Below are 14,345 nucleotides of genomic sequence, written 5' to 3'. Positions count from 1 at the left end.
TGCTTTATCCTTCCTTCTCCATATCCAAAACCGGTTCTACAAAGTTTCAACCTTCAAGTTTTCTAAACTTTTCCCTCACCAAAACCAAGCCATCCCTTACCTCACACACACTCAAAAGTTCCCATAAATCTCACCACAAATCCTAGTTTAAGTTGAAGGAGAAAAGGAGGAGTCTAGACAAGCATTTCTCCAAGGGTAAAAACTCTAAAATTCTCTCTTTTTCATGTTTTAGTAAAGTTAGAAATGTAGAAATATTCTTCTCAAATTTCCTTATCCTCTTCTAGTTTCAAGCCGTTGATGAATCTTAGAGGATATCAAAGGCTTTCAAGAGAGAGAACTCTTTACGGGTAAGATTCTTAAACTCTTCTCCATTATTTTTCTAGCCAACCTTAAGCACGAATTCATGATGTAATTTGTGGTTCATGAGGAGATAAGTGTAATAAGGGTGTGTGAGTTTTATGTTAGTTTTGTGAGTTTTGAGGTTAGTTTGATGTGGTATGTTTATGCTTGATCTAAGTTGCTTATTTTTGGATTAGAGGAAAAATTTTCTGGTGACTTTGACCGCGAAAATGAGGACCCTAGAGCGAGATTTTTTAATGCTTTAAAGCTTGAACTTATAGCTCTGGATGTTTTGAACATTTTCGGTTACTATGACAAAACCTAATTTTAACTCTAAAACCAAGTTTGAAGCCATTTTGCAAAAACGGACAAGCTGTCCAACACAGTTTCAAAAAAAAACTGGCAGCCACTGGTTCAGCCAAACAGGACCCTTAGAGGCTGAATCTCGATTTTTCACAAAGTGACAATTTTAGATTTCGACGAGACAAAGAAATTTCATGAAGAAAAGATTTTCAAAATCCGGCCCTAAGAAGTACTAAAACACAGATTCCCGAAACGGCACAGTTTTTGACTAAAACAGTTTCAAGAAAAACAACAGCTACGGTTTTTAGCCAAATGAGGCCTTTAGAGGCCGAATTTCAACGTTCACCAAGAATAATAATTTTAGATCTCGACGAGATGAGAAATTTTTATGAAGAACAAAATTTTGAAATCCGACTCTAAGATACAGTAAAATGTAGATTTCAGAAACTGCACAGTTTTTAATAAGACAAAACTAAAACAGTGTCGGTTTAAACAAAAAGTTATAAAAGAACCCGAGATAGAATTTCAGTAAAATACAATGACATTAAACCTTTACCGAGCGAATTATCCCGACGGGCACCTACGAGCCCAATACGATAGGTCTGTAGAATTTCGAATATTTAATGTGGGTCTAACGCCCACATTAGTTTAAGAGACTCCGTTGGAGTATAAATTTCAACGGCGTAAAAGTTAGAATGCCATGTATAAGTCCTAGGTTGAATTGGGCCTTAATATCATACCAAGGGAAATTTAGAAAAATAAAATTTTGAAGATTTAATAAATTAATCTTTATTATCCTTTAGTAAAGGAAAGGAATATATGCCTTATGGAAATGGTTAGATTTTCCTTCATAAGTTGCTAAAATAAAATAGCAAATAATAGTTAATCTCACACTCTTAATGGGTGTTCAGTTTCAGAAGAAAGCAAGAGACTAGGCTGATAGGCGAAAAATGGATTCCAGCTTTGAAAATCAAGTAAGTAGGAATCTCGCCTACAGTATAAATAGATTTTAAAATAAACAGTACACATGAACTATATATGTTTGAGTACATTTAATGTTATGAATGCTATGCTATGTTATACTACATACACTTAAGCAGTACACCCGAATTATATGTGTTTGAGTACATGATATAGTATGCTATGCTAGGTCATATTGTATACACCTTAATAAGTCAAGAGGAACTTATAAGAGTAATCTCAGTTGAGTGCCGTATCAGCCTCCACAAGGGAGGTAACTCAAGCTCCGCAAACCCTTGATTGCGCGCAAGTGGTACGAGCACTCGGGCCCAAAAGAAAGATAAGATAAGATAAGATAATAAGATTCTGATAAGACATCATAATTAAGCATAATTGGCTCATGCATATTTATTCATGTGAACTTACAGTTATTTTGCGGGAGATAGTTCGTACTTGCTGAGTGAAAGCTCATTATAGAATGTTTATACTGTAGGTAAGCAACCGGCATATAATGCCTGATGGACTGCCGGCGAGTGGACGAACGATGTGGGGCTCGGGATATGGATACCGCTCGCAAATATTTCTGCAATCAGCTTTATGTTATAAATAGTTTTGTTAATTATGATTCTGAAACATATATGTTAAGGTTTGAATATTTTAATTAAGAAAGCAATTTTGTATCTTATGTTTATTATAAGACCTTTTAAAAAAAAAGAAAAATGTTCCGTAAATTTTAAGAAATTTCAGTAAGTACAAGTTAAAAAGTTAGTTACAGTGGCGGTCTCAAAGGAGGGTCGTCACACATTTACACTCCAAATCAAATATATCTAAGATATTTCTTCAAATCTCTTCAAATCAATTATGCAGCAAACCACTTTTTCATATGAGCATATTTTCTCCAACAAATATACAAATCACCTAATTTGAATATGTCAATTAAATCTTCCAAATCTTCTCTGAAATGTCCTTCCAAATATTGAGTTCCATCAACAAAATCATTCCAAACTCGGAGCAATTAGCAACCAAAATTATCTCAATATCTGAATCTACATCAATCATGAATTTGACCTTATTTTTGAATTTTATACAACCTAATTCCAAAACATGCAAACTAATAAAATCATATCAAACTACTAGAGAGTAAAGATTGAGATCATTAGTATCCTTGGTTGCATTCATCTTCTGGTGATCTGGCATGTGAATAAGAGCATTATCAGAATTAGATAATTGTAATTGATTTGTACCAACTAAAAAATGCTAAAACATATCGATCATCCTGATGCCAAGAATGATGATGAAAAAATCATATTGGGGAATCTATTACAAGAATATCATCTGCCTTTTACATGCCTATGTTCAGGTAATCTTTGCCAGAATCTATTGTAGGCTGAAGATGAGACACATGTGAGCATCTTGACGTCTACGTGAAATTCGACTTATTATCTCCTTTTGAAACATCGAGTCATGACTGCCAAGTATGAGAAAAAACCGAGTTAGAGTAGCAATATGAATAAATGCATGCAGCTATAAAGCCCACTGACTAATATGAGCTTTGTATGGTAATTTTTAAAATAAATCAGTTGAAGAACAATTACATTCAAACAATTTAAAAAACCAACTAGACAAATTAGTGATTATATTTGACAGAAGAACAAAAAAGTGATAATGTCCAAAATTATATTTTAAATAGTTGTACAATTTATATTTATTATTTTGGTACCCAATTATTACACTAAATATTTTAATTATGATTAATTTTAATATAATAAGTACACAATATATTTTTTAAATTGAAAATATCAAATTGATTTAAAGAGTATATTAATATTTTTACACTTTTTTATTCTGATTCTGGGTGTAAGTACGTATGAATGAGATTTGGAATGACTCCGATTCTGAATCCTATCACTAAGTAAACAACTTATTCTGACTCCGATTCCTCACTCTGAATCCTGCCCACTCTGATTCATGCTCATTCCGATTACGTATAGGTAAACATGCCATAAAACTAGTCTCATTTTTATAACAGATGAAAAAATGATATGCTCCCAATTTGTCTACTAATTTTGTTGTGATAGCTAGACTACCTTTTAAGATCAACTAAAAAAAAAAAAAAAAGGACTGCTATGGTCTACAAGATCTTGTTATTGACGATGACAGTGTGGAAGCATTTAGTTTTCATTCTAATATACCATTTCGAGCATATTTTGTTTCACTCTCTACTTTCTCCTACTTTTTGGTAACAGGATAATGGCGCGATGCTGTAAATGGTTATCTACAGTAGTTTAGACCAACTTGGAAACCTATCCAAAAAAAGAAAATAAATTCCGAGTGAACACATAAAAGAACAATAGTATGAGGCACCGATAATGTTTAGCACCACCCACTAATAAAAAGAACGTTAGTTTATTAGTTGTGGTGGTGCTCCGTACATATTTTAAAAATCTAAAAGAGAAGCTATTTTGAAGTAGAAAGCAATATGAGGGCCCGTTTAGTTCGTTGATTCGAGTTTTTAATTCGAGTTGAGATGTGATTTTATGTGAGAGTTTTTTACTGTAGCAAAAAAGTTAAATGTGATTGTTTGTGAGAGCTTTTTACTGTAGTAAAACTCAAATTCTAAACTCAAATCAGCGAAATGAACAGGGCCGCAAGAACTACGCACTAAAAACGATTAGCAACGGAAATGATGGGACGTGCTTATTCATGTACACTCCATGTATCACAACACGTAGAATAATGCTAATGGCTGATCCGTAAAGCTTCTTTAGCAAGTCTTTGAGTAGTTTATTAAAAATAATAAAAATAAACGGGATTACGCCCGAAACTTTCTGGGGAGTATCGGGGAAAGAAGACGAAAGCAAATAAAATAATGAGGATTTTAGACCCCGTTTTCAATGGTTTTTGTTTTTAACAAAAACTCGTCTATAGTTATGTCATCATGTGTGCGCGTGCCCTTTTTTTATTTATTTTTGGTTAAAAGTTATAACTCGTTTTAAAATAATTTTATTTTTTGTATGAAAAAAGAGATAAACATATTTTTAATTTCAGACAGAAATCATTTTTAAAAATACGTTTAGTAATTTTATCAAGAGATTATTTTCAGTATAAAAAAATCCATTAATGTCTTTCTCTCTCTTTGTACTCGAGAGAGGAGAAAACAGAAACAAAAAATAAAAAATGACTAAAAGTTATTTTTCATTTCTCTTTCAATTTACACTAGACTAAAAAATCATTTCATTTCCGTTTTTTGTCTTTAATTATGCCAAACGCCGTTTTTCTCCCGTTTTCATTTTTTCTTTCTCAAAAACGTGAAAAATAAAAACAAAACCAACTCCAAACATGGCCCATATATCTGTGTTTAAAAACACTTGTGAAACTTCTTTGAGTTTGAGTTTGAGAAATTTGATGGATTAATGAGCATACATCTTTTCAAAGTATTTAAATACATGTATCGATTCAGCCTATTGGCCAGATCTCAATAGCGATCTCTGCCTAACCTTGGTACTCATCCTAATTTGTTAGCCCGACCCTAGTGGCGGTCATTGACCATTAGCCTGACCCTGGCGATGGTCTTGACCCCATCGTCGATCCCAATTCGCGATACAGATCCTAACCCGTTGGCTACCTTAGTTTTAATAGTGACCACAACAAAACTTTTTTTTTTTTTATGGCAAAACCAAACATTTTCGTTTAAAAGACGATTATAATCATTAGCAGCCCCTGAACTTTAGGATCATTTTCAGTTTACCCTATAAACTTTAAAAACTCTCACTTTACCTCCTAAACTTTAAATTGTTTTCACTTAACCCTTGATGTTGTAATTTTTGTTAAAAAAATAGAATAACATAGTCACGTGGCATTTATGTTTAGATTTATGTTAAAAAAATATATGAAAACCACATGACCACGCTTAACCTCCTATTTTCCGTCTGATTTTACCAGAAATTCTTAAAAAAGGTTTAAATGGGACAAATTCAAAATTCAGGGATAAAATGACAGTTTTTAAAGTTTAAGGGATAAACTGAGAATGATTTTAAAGTTAAGGGGGCACCAGTGATAATAATCTTTTAAAAAAATTGAAAACACAAAATTTGTGTTTCCACATTAAAAAAAAGAAACAAAAAAAAAAAAAAAACAAGATCACTAATTTGTTTTCAAGCAATTTTTCACATTTTGGCTTGTAAAACAAAAACTTGTTTACATAAGGTTTAACCTGAGTACAAAAAGGTAAATAACAAAAAGAAGGAAAAAAAAAAAAAAGAAAGAAGCCAAATGGAGTAGGTTTATAAAGCAGCAAAGTAGTCTAAACACTCAGACGATAGACTTTCCTGATCAACGAGGAAATTCTATGATACTTTTTTTTTTTTTTAACAATAACAAAAAGACCTTCTAGAAAGTTTGATTATTTTTTATTCTTCCGTATTTAAGTGTAGAAGAAGCTGGGTTGGAAATTTCTATGATTCTAATCAGCTCCTTCATCTCTACTATCCAATTAATTCATTTCCTATACTAATTCTCATATGTCAGCATTAGTAATTTAGTACGTACGTACATATGAATATGTAGTCATCACCGAGAGCAACGTTTTCTTGATTATTAAGCAAAAACTAAGGCCTCGTTCATTTCACCATTGAACGAGTTTTCTCGTTCCGAGCAGTGATTACTTAACGGATTTGCAGGTTATATATGGACATGTATGATGTCTTTGTTAGCTTTAGAGGAGAGGATGCCCACGAAAATTTTACTAGCTTTCTTCATGCTAGTTTAAATCGCGGGAAAATTAAAAGCTACATTGATATTGGAAGCAGAAGAGATGAAATTTCAGGTCCATTTCTACAATTAATCGGAGAAACAAAAATGTCACTGATTATCTTTACGAAAGGCTATGCTTCTTCCTCTTGGTGTTTGGACGAACTCGTTCATATACTCCGGTGCAGGGAAACAAATAGACAGATTGTTGTACCCGTTTTTTACGATATGAATCCGTCGCATGTTCGGAAACAGACTGGAAGTTATGGAGCCGCATTTTTCAAACACGAAACGCGTGTTAAAAACCACAAAAAAGTGCAGGCATGGAGGGCTGCTTTGAATGTAGCAGCTGGTCTTTGCGGATGGGATACAAGGAACTCTTGGTAATTTGCATATTACAGATTTTACTTGTGTAGTTAATACAGTAGTAATGTTCCATTGATTACGTTATAAGAATGCTTCTGGTTTGCTTTGTTTTTTCAGGTTTATTGCAGAGTAAACTTTATACATTCACATATTTCAACATATATAGTTAAGTGTCCATAAGTAAAAGAACATACTCCAATCATGATAAATATACAATTATAGCAACTTCTCACGCTGTTACTGCAATGTAATTTTTTCATTATTTTTTGTGTGTCAAAAAAAATTGTTTTCTGGTGTTGGTTATGACAGGGTCTCATTCATTCAGCTAAACTTATGACATTACTCGCGTACCTTAAAATTATGTTATGATGACAACTTCCTGCAGGTCGAAGGCTAAGTTTGTTAAGGAAATTGTTGAAGATATTTTGGCAAAAGGAATTCCATCAAATCTGAATATTTCGATCCATTCGCTTGGATACAATCTCAGTCATGAATATCTAAATCTCTTCTTGCAATTAGGAGTTGATGATGTTTTGGTAGTGGGGATTGCTGGGGAAAGCAAAATGGGAAAGACAGTGATGGCCAAAGCTATCTTCGATGGAACTTTTCAGGGTTTTGATGGCTGCAGCTTTATAAGTGGTGTGGGACAGAAATCAGCAAAAACAAATGGTCTAGTTCAATTACAAAAACAACTTCTCTTTGATCTACTAGGAGAGGATATCAACATAACCAGTGTAACAAGAGGTACAGCTTTAATGAAAGAAAGACTTTGTCACAAAAAGGTTCTTATTGTTCTCGATGATGTGGACGAACTGCACCAATTGTTTGCTCTAGTTGGAAGGAGAAATTGGATTGGTTTAGGAAGCAAAATCATCATAACAACTAGGATATTGCCTTTGCTTCATGACTTTGGAGTAGATCAAATATTTATGGCTCAAGGGAATCCTCTACCACTTGATATCCAAGTAACTATTAGCTTTTCTTCAACAGTGCTTTTTGTTGCTATAATTCATTAATAGCTAGAAGTTGGATCAACTAATACTTCTTGTCTAGGAAATCTGGGAGCCGTACAAACAAAGTTGTCACCAAATCGCGGGACTAAAGGAGTATATACAAAGCTACTCTTACTTGGTAAGCAGTGGACTCACCACATTTCTCTAGTTTGAGACTTGACAGACCTCATTCTCAATTACCATCTCCGTTTCTTGATTTAGACCAATGAGAAAGTGAAGTACCTTGAAGAATGTTTGATCAGAGAACGCAAGCAGGGTGAAATTCAGGTGTTTCATCTCATGCATTGAAGTATTCCAATAAATACTTTTAAATTATGTAGGTGTTATGTGTATATACCATCCATGGATGACTGTCTTGCAGGCACAGATGATACTTGAGCTGAAGCATGCCTCAGTAGTTAGATTTCAGAACTAATAGTCAAGGAAGAATAGCAAGTGGTCCTTGGAAAGTTCAGGAGGGATTCGCAAATCTTCCAGACGTAGAGCACACAGGGCCTTGAACTCAAATACATTACCTACAATGGAAGTCAACATGTTAGCAACAAAACCTTCTTCAAAAAGTTATAGAGGGTAAGCTACACAAGTAATCTATTGATTTTCTTCTCCAGCAACGGGCTCGATGTTGTAGCATTGACCTTTGTAGTGATCAAGACCAGTAAGCCCGTTATTCCATACAGTTGTCCATGTACCAATAGAAGATTCAGCAGCTACTGCAGCCCCTGCTTCTTCAGAGGTAACTCCAGAGAAAAAGCACATGACTGCTGTATATTTTTCTTCTTCCATTAATAAAACCAGAATTTTTCAGTATATATGACCAAGGCCATAATTTAGTTCGAGCTAGGGGCCCCACATAAATGGTCCCCACACTGAAAACTACCTAATATCTCTTTGCAGAACCAGCTTTGTGCGGAGCCAAATACAATCGTGCGGAGCCAAATACAATCGCTTTTATACTGGCTGAGGTTTGAGTTATGTCAACTATGAACATTTTTTTTTTGGCAGAAATGTCACCTAAAGAACTTTACAATAAAGTGGAGTGTACACAAAGCTGTATAAGAGATAATTTCTAATTCAAACTATGGTAAAAGGAATGGTGTACGCTACAACCAAGGCCTTAATCTGTTGCCTGAATCTGCCTCTATCACATCTTCGGTTTCATTTGCGACACGCAATCACTTTTCCTTCTCCTCTTCACAAAAGACACTATCCTAAATTTAAGTTTTCTTCTCAAGCTCAGAATCCAAAATGGTCCCATAACTAGTACTAACATTACAATCGTGACTTGCAGTTTCATTTAGGACGATATCCCTTGTTTTGGTAAGAGCAACCAAATGAGGAACCTGATCCTCTTCCCTTTCTAACTCGGCAATCATTTGTGCCTAGTAAGCAGAGAAAACAAAATTGGATGTTTTCTAGTTTGAATTGAGTTTTTTGTTATAACAATCATACCTGAATTCCATTCTTCTCCTTCTCTCTTTCTGTTTCATCCAAAAGAAATCCTCTCTTTTCTTTGAGCCTGAAGAAATAAGCAAGCAGAAGAAACATTTGAAAGCAGATTGATGTTTCTTCTCTTTTATACTACTTCTGGATCGAAAAGAGCTAAAATCTATTAAGGCCTTACTTTCATATTTGCTTGTTAGCAAAGAATAAAGGCTGAAAACAAGAATCATTCACTGGAACTAGTCATGTTTACTTTATATACCTCAAGAACTAACTTCTGAAGAACTTCCTCAAGATGTTCGATCGTTTCAAGATTTTGTCTATATTTGTCCTTTATGATCTGCATTGTCAGAAATTTGTTAACGCAAGGCAAGAGCAAACGCACCTGATAAACCAAACTTGGAAAGTTTACCTATATGCCTTTTTTGGGCCATATACATCATCTGCTTCAAGTATGCTCAGCAAATTTGCATCTCCAGTTGTAATGATAATTCTGCTTCCTGGACCGAACCAATTGCGCGTTCTGGCTAATGCATTTAGTTGTTCAAGTGCATCAACGTCATCAAGAACCACAAGAACTCTTCTGCTTCATACTGCAGCTTGAATCATATTGATTTCCCTGTTAACATCTTCTATTTGCAAATCATGATCATGATCATCATCCATTAAGATATCATAAAGTAGTTGTTCCTGTAATTGTACTAGTCCATCATGTTGTTTCGAAATCTCACTCACATTGGCCAAGAAACTGCTGCCCTCAAATCTAAGAAAATTTTGATTATGTACAGCTTTTACAATGCTTGTCTTGCTTAACGTGTCTGCTCCCTATACTCCAATTGCGAGAACAACATCATCTGAGATAGCACTTAGCAAGTGATTTAGGTCCTCTTTGCCATCGTCGTCACTTTGCAGTTGGAGATGAAGAGACATGTGAGCATCTTGACGTCTACATTTAATTTGGTTTACAATTTCATTTATAACTTTTGATACATCTGCCAAATATGTCAAATGGGTAATCGAGCAATTAAACACAAAAATTTAACAGTCAACCTGTAGATGCAGCTTCTTGGCCAACTCATGAATATAATGTATAACTGTTTCTCAAGTAAAATCAAATGAAGTTTAACTTGTATCAAGCATCCAGTACAAGAGAGAAACTGAAGTGCTTCTTACGTTGGAAGATTTCTAATTCAAAGCTCCTTTCAAAGAAAGGTGCCCCTCAGTTCAACAGTTCAACTCATCTGTCCCACTTTCTATTCATAAGAGACAGAAAAACGTCTCACGTGCATTGTATTTGAGGGTAAAATCGTAATTGAAATTTTAGTGATTTGCACCTGTGCCCCTGAACTTTGAAGTCGCCCCCAGAATTTTAGAGTTGTCCCCATTTTGTAGGCCACGAAAGTATATGAAAAATAACCTACAAGATTTGAAAGATAACCTACAAGATATGAAAAATATTATGCAGATTACAAAAAATAAAAATAACTTACAGGTTACGAAAAGATAACATGTAAGATATTAGTGGCACAAGATAATTTAAAAACAATGGCAGAAACAAAATAGTGTTACATCTTTGATGGTTTTTCTAAATATTTCTCGTTCGTCTATTGGATCATCCATTGTACCTCCATTGCGTTACATGTAGGGGCCTACACCTTCATTTGACACAGTAGATTCATCTTGTGTGTACACTTGGCAACATTTGAGTCCCAGTTTTGATGTCACTTGTCAGAATCATGGGCTAACTCAAAAGATTAACTTAATGAATAGAGTAGCCCACTCCCTTAAAACCCATCAACTCTCATTTAGTACCAATGTAGGACTTGCTCACACCTCTAACAGTGCTACATCAAGACTACTGGTATATATTTACTAATCATTATATAGGTCGTCACTCGTGATGCTATAGCGCATTAGTTAGTGGTGCATATAGTGTCACTTCTTAATAAAATAATATGCTCAAGATAAAATTTAGATAGTGGGGTACTAGCTTTCTGAATTAATTATTGGAAATACGGAAAAAATAAATGATTCTGTGACCATGTAAATTCATCATCCTTTTCTGCAACTCTGATTCCATTTCACCAAAATAAAGTACCGAAGCTGATGGACCATATCACAACTAAAAAAGTGCAAATGGAGCATTTCTGGTCAAGGATTTAGTTATAATTAGGCCTGAAATTGTGACTGCTACCTCTTTTACAGCAACAGGTTTACATTTACCATCGCATTTGGATGTCTCAGAATTCTATGGCACTCTTTAGAGTGCACAAATTTTAGCAAAGAATGCAGGCTTCAGGAATCACTAGTTCAGAGAAACATTGAAACATTATAGAAAATCTTATGCGTGAGTGAGTGAAGCTGTTAATTTTTGCAGCAAATGTGCTCAAAAGATAAAGACTTTTAGAAAGTAAATATGCGTGTAGAGATATGCATGTATGTATGTGCGTACGTTTATATATATGATTTTAAATCACTGCTCTTAAGACCTCTGTAACACTCTTCCCTTCAAAAGCCAAAGAAAAAAATAAATAAATTAAACTAGTGTTATTGCTCTAGTGTGAGTTTTCAATGCTTCCTCATAATCAATTGATACACAAACTTGCTAGAAATTTGTATCACTCAAGACGTGAACAAAGTTTCATCTATTTATTAAGTTCAAGGACATTGTAAGCACATTTAAAATGATTCTACTTAAAACAAAGTTCCATCCTCTCCCAATCAGCTTGAGATTGGAGCTTTCCTTATTATCTCCATATCAACATGAACAATAACAAAACACATATTAAAGCAAGAAACTTAAGCAAATTACTTTGATTAAAAGCTATGGTATTCGAAAATCTACTTGACAAGTCCCAAATTGAGAATTCCCCAGGCAGTTTGAGGCCAAGACTTTTCTTTTGCCTTCATAACCAAAACTCTAGCCCATGCAACCCAACCTTCCCAAGACATCCTCTTGTCCCAAGGACTCCCCCACTCCAAAATGAGCCTCAACCCTTTTTCAGCCTCTCTCTCTGCCTCCTCAAACATCATTTTCCCCAAATAAACTTGACCCAAAACCACATGTGGCTCTCCAACAAATGGGTTCTTCTCAACACACCTCAAAAGCAACTCCTCTGTTCTCTCCAATCCTCTCTTTGACACATCACAAACAGCTTCCCAATACAAATCTCTTGCCACTATTTGATCTCCTGCATCCAAAATCTTTGTGCAGTTCTCAAAAACGGGAGGAATTACAAGCTCCAAATCCTCATCATCTCTTTGATCATGATCATGATCATGATCATGATCTCCACAAGCCCTTTTCCTCTCTTCAACAAAAATCTCTTCCTCTCTCACAATCAAACTATAAAGAGCTCCCATTCTCGATATCGAATTCATCCACAAACCCGGCTTCCCGTCGCCCGGCCAAAGCCCTCCCGCAACATTGTTCCCCTTAAACTCGAGCCTCCCATTATAATTCTCAAACAAAGCATCCTGAAAACCGAATATCTGATCGCTGAAATCCGCCATAGTCATCATTAAAAACACCGCGACCAGTCTTCTTGACACCTTGACATCTTCACCATTCTTTATGTGCTTCACAACAACCCCATCACTAGGAAGAACACAATTTAGTTTCTTCCTCCAGCCTTCTTCTCCGTCGAAAACGCCTCTTTCTTTCGCGTTCCTCACCGAAATCTCCGAAAACTTGAGGTGTTCGAGGAGTTCCGTCTCGCTGTAATGGAAGAGAAGATCATCGTGGATAAGAGACTGCCTCGGGACGACGCAGAAGAGGTGGATGAGCCTCTCGGCGGCTTCTCCGACGAGCTTAGCCACAACGTCTCGTCCGGTTGACGGGTCGAAGATGGCGAGGTTTACGTAGGAATTGGAGTAAGCCGAGTGGAATAGGCCACAGAGACAGACGGAGTCTTGGGCTTTCCATAGCTTGAGAATTCGGTAAGTGTCGACGAGGTGGTCGAGGAAGCTGCCGTGCTTGTGCCAGCACTCGCCGGCGCCTACGGAGCGGAGGACGGCGACGAGGGAAGGCAGCTTTTCGTCGATGGATTCGAGATCGCCGCGGAGGAACGGACGGGCGGAGTCTAGTACGGTTTGGAGGTGGTGTTGGTCATTTTGAGGTGGTGGTTGTACGGAAAGTGGTGAAGAAGATGGCATGGTTGGTGATTGTTTTTGGGGATTTTTTTTTTTTTTTTTTTGGCGGTTTTGATGACAGGGAGATTTTTTTTGGAAGAAGGAGGAGGTGACAATGGAAGAATAAGAGAAGAGACGTGGTGGAGTTATGATATTGAATAGTAATTTGTTATGATTTGGCGTGATCTGTTGGGAAGAGATAAGATTTGCAGTGACTTTGTGAATTTGTGTTTTTAATTTAAGTTAAAATATAATATTTTATGAGAATTTTTTATTATAATAAAAAAAGTTAAATGTGATATTTTTTTAGAGCATTTTATTATAAAAACTTAAAATTAAAAATTTAAATCGGTAAAATGAACAAGGCTTAAATTTGTTATAATAAAAAAAGTTAAATGTGATATTTTTTTAGAGCATTTTATTATAGAAACTTAAAATTAAAAATTTAAATCGGTAAAATGAACAAGGCTTAAATTTATTTAATTCGCTTATTTGAGTTTTTAATTTGAGTCGAGATGTAATTTTGGAGACGTTTAGTTCATGGATTAGAACCATGTGATTAGAATTATTTTCAATTTACGTGTATTTTTTATGAGAGAAAATACTGTAGCGAACCACGAACCATGATTCGAATCCCCCAACTAAACAACCTCTTATATACGAGTTTTTTTATTGTAATAAAAAAGTTAAATATGATTATATTTGAGATTTGTTTATTGTAATAAAATTTAAATTCTAAACTCGAATAGGTGAAATGAATAGAGCCTTAATTTATTTATTCGAGTTAAGATGTGATTTTATGTGAGTTTTTTATTATAATAAAAAAATTAAATGTGACGGTTTCTGAGAATTTTTTACCATAACAAAACTCAAATTTTAAATTTAAATCGGTGAAATAAATAGAACCGAGAGTTATACCGCCCTCGGGTTATGAGTACGGTATAATTTTCCTTAGGCTCATGGGATGTGAGGTTTAATGAAAATTTTCATGGCCTTGGGCTCATGGTTTAATGAATAATTTATTAACGATAAAGAATATAAAAG

The 14,345-nt window shown here is 35.0% G+C and overlaps 3 protein-coding genes across 3 annotated transcripts; 1 reads left to right on the top strand and 2 right to left on the bottom strand.

Annotated features, from left to right (window-relative positions):
• Positions 1-6,579: 6,579 nt before the first annotated feature.
• Positions 6,580-8,145, top strand: LOC21405854 (TMV resistance protein N). The gene is made up of 6 exons (XM_024170231.1): positions 6,580-6,734; positions 6,835-6,846; positions 7,103-7,682; positions 7,771-7,848; positions 7,932-7,997; positions 8,092-8,145. Exons 1-6 carry the CDS (start codon positions 6,580-6,582, stop codon positions 8,143-8,145), a joined length of 945 nt encoding a protein of 314 aa, XP_024025999.1.
• LOC21405853 (ribulose bisphosphate carboxylase large chain) lies at positions 8,142-8,486 on the bottom strand. Its single transcript, XM_010105277.2, has 2 exons — positions 8,366-8,486; positions 8,142-8,245 (listed from the first exon to the last, which is right to left on the bottom strand). The coding sequence occupies exons 1-2, from the start codon at positions 8,484-8,486 to the stop codon at positions 8,142-8,144; spliced, it is 225 nt and encodes a 74-aa protein (XP_010103579.2).
• Positions 8,487-11,720: 3,234 nt separating this feature from the next.
• LOC21405851 lies at positions 11,721-13,474 on the bottom strand. Its single transcript, XM_010105275.2, has one exon. The coding sequence runs from the start codon at positions 13,323-13,325 to the stop codon at positions 12,012-12,014; it is 1,314 nt and encodes a 437-aa protein (XP_010103577.1). The 5' UTR covers positions 13,326-13,474; the 3' UTR covers positions 11,721-12,011.
• Between the last annotated feature and the right edge of the window lie 871 nt (positions 13,475-14,345).

Source organism: Morus notabilis, unplaced genomic scaffold, assembly GCF_000414095.1.
Source record: "Morus notabilis unplaced genomic scaffold, ASM41409v2 Scaffold437, whole genome shotgun sequence".
NCBI classification, from domain to species: domain Eukaryota; kingdom Viridiplantae; phylum Streptophyta; class Magnoliopsida; order Rosales; family Moraceae; genus Morus; species Morus notabilis.
The sequence above is the reverse complement of the archived record's forward strand: the minus strand, read 5'-3'. Positions and strand labels throughout refer to the sequence as shown.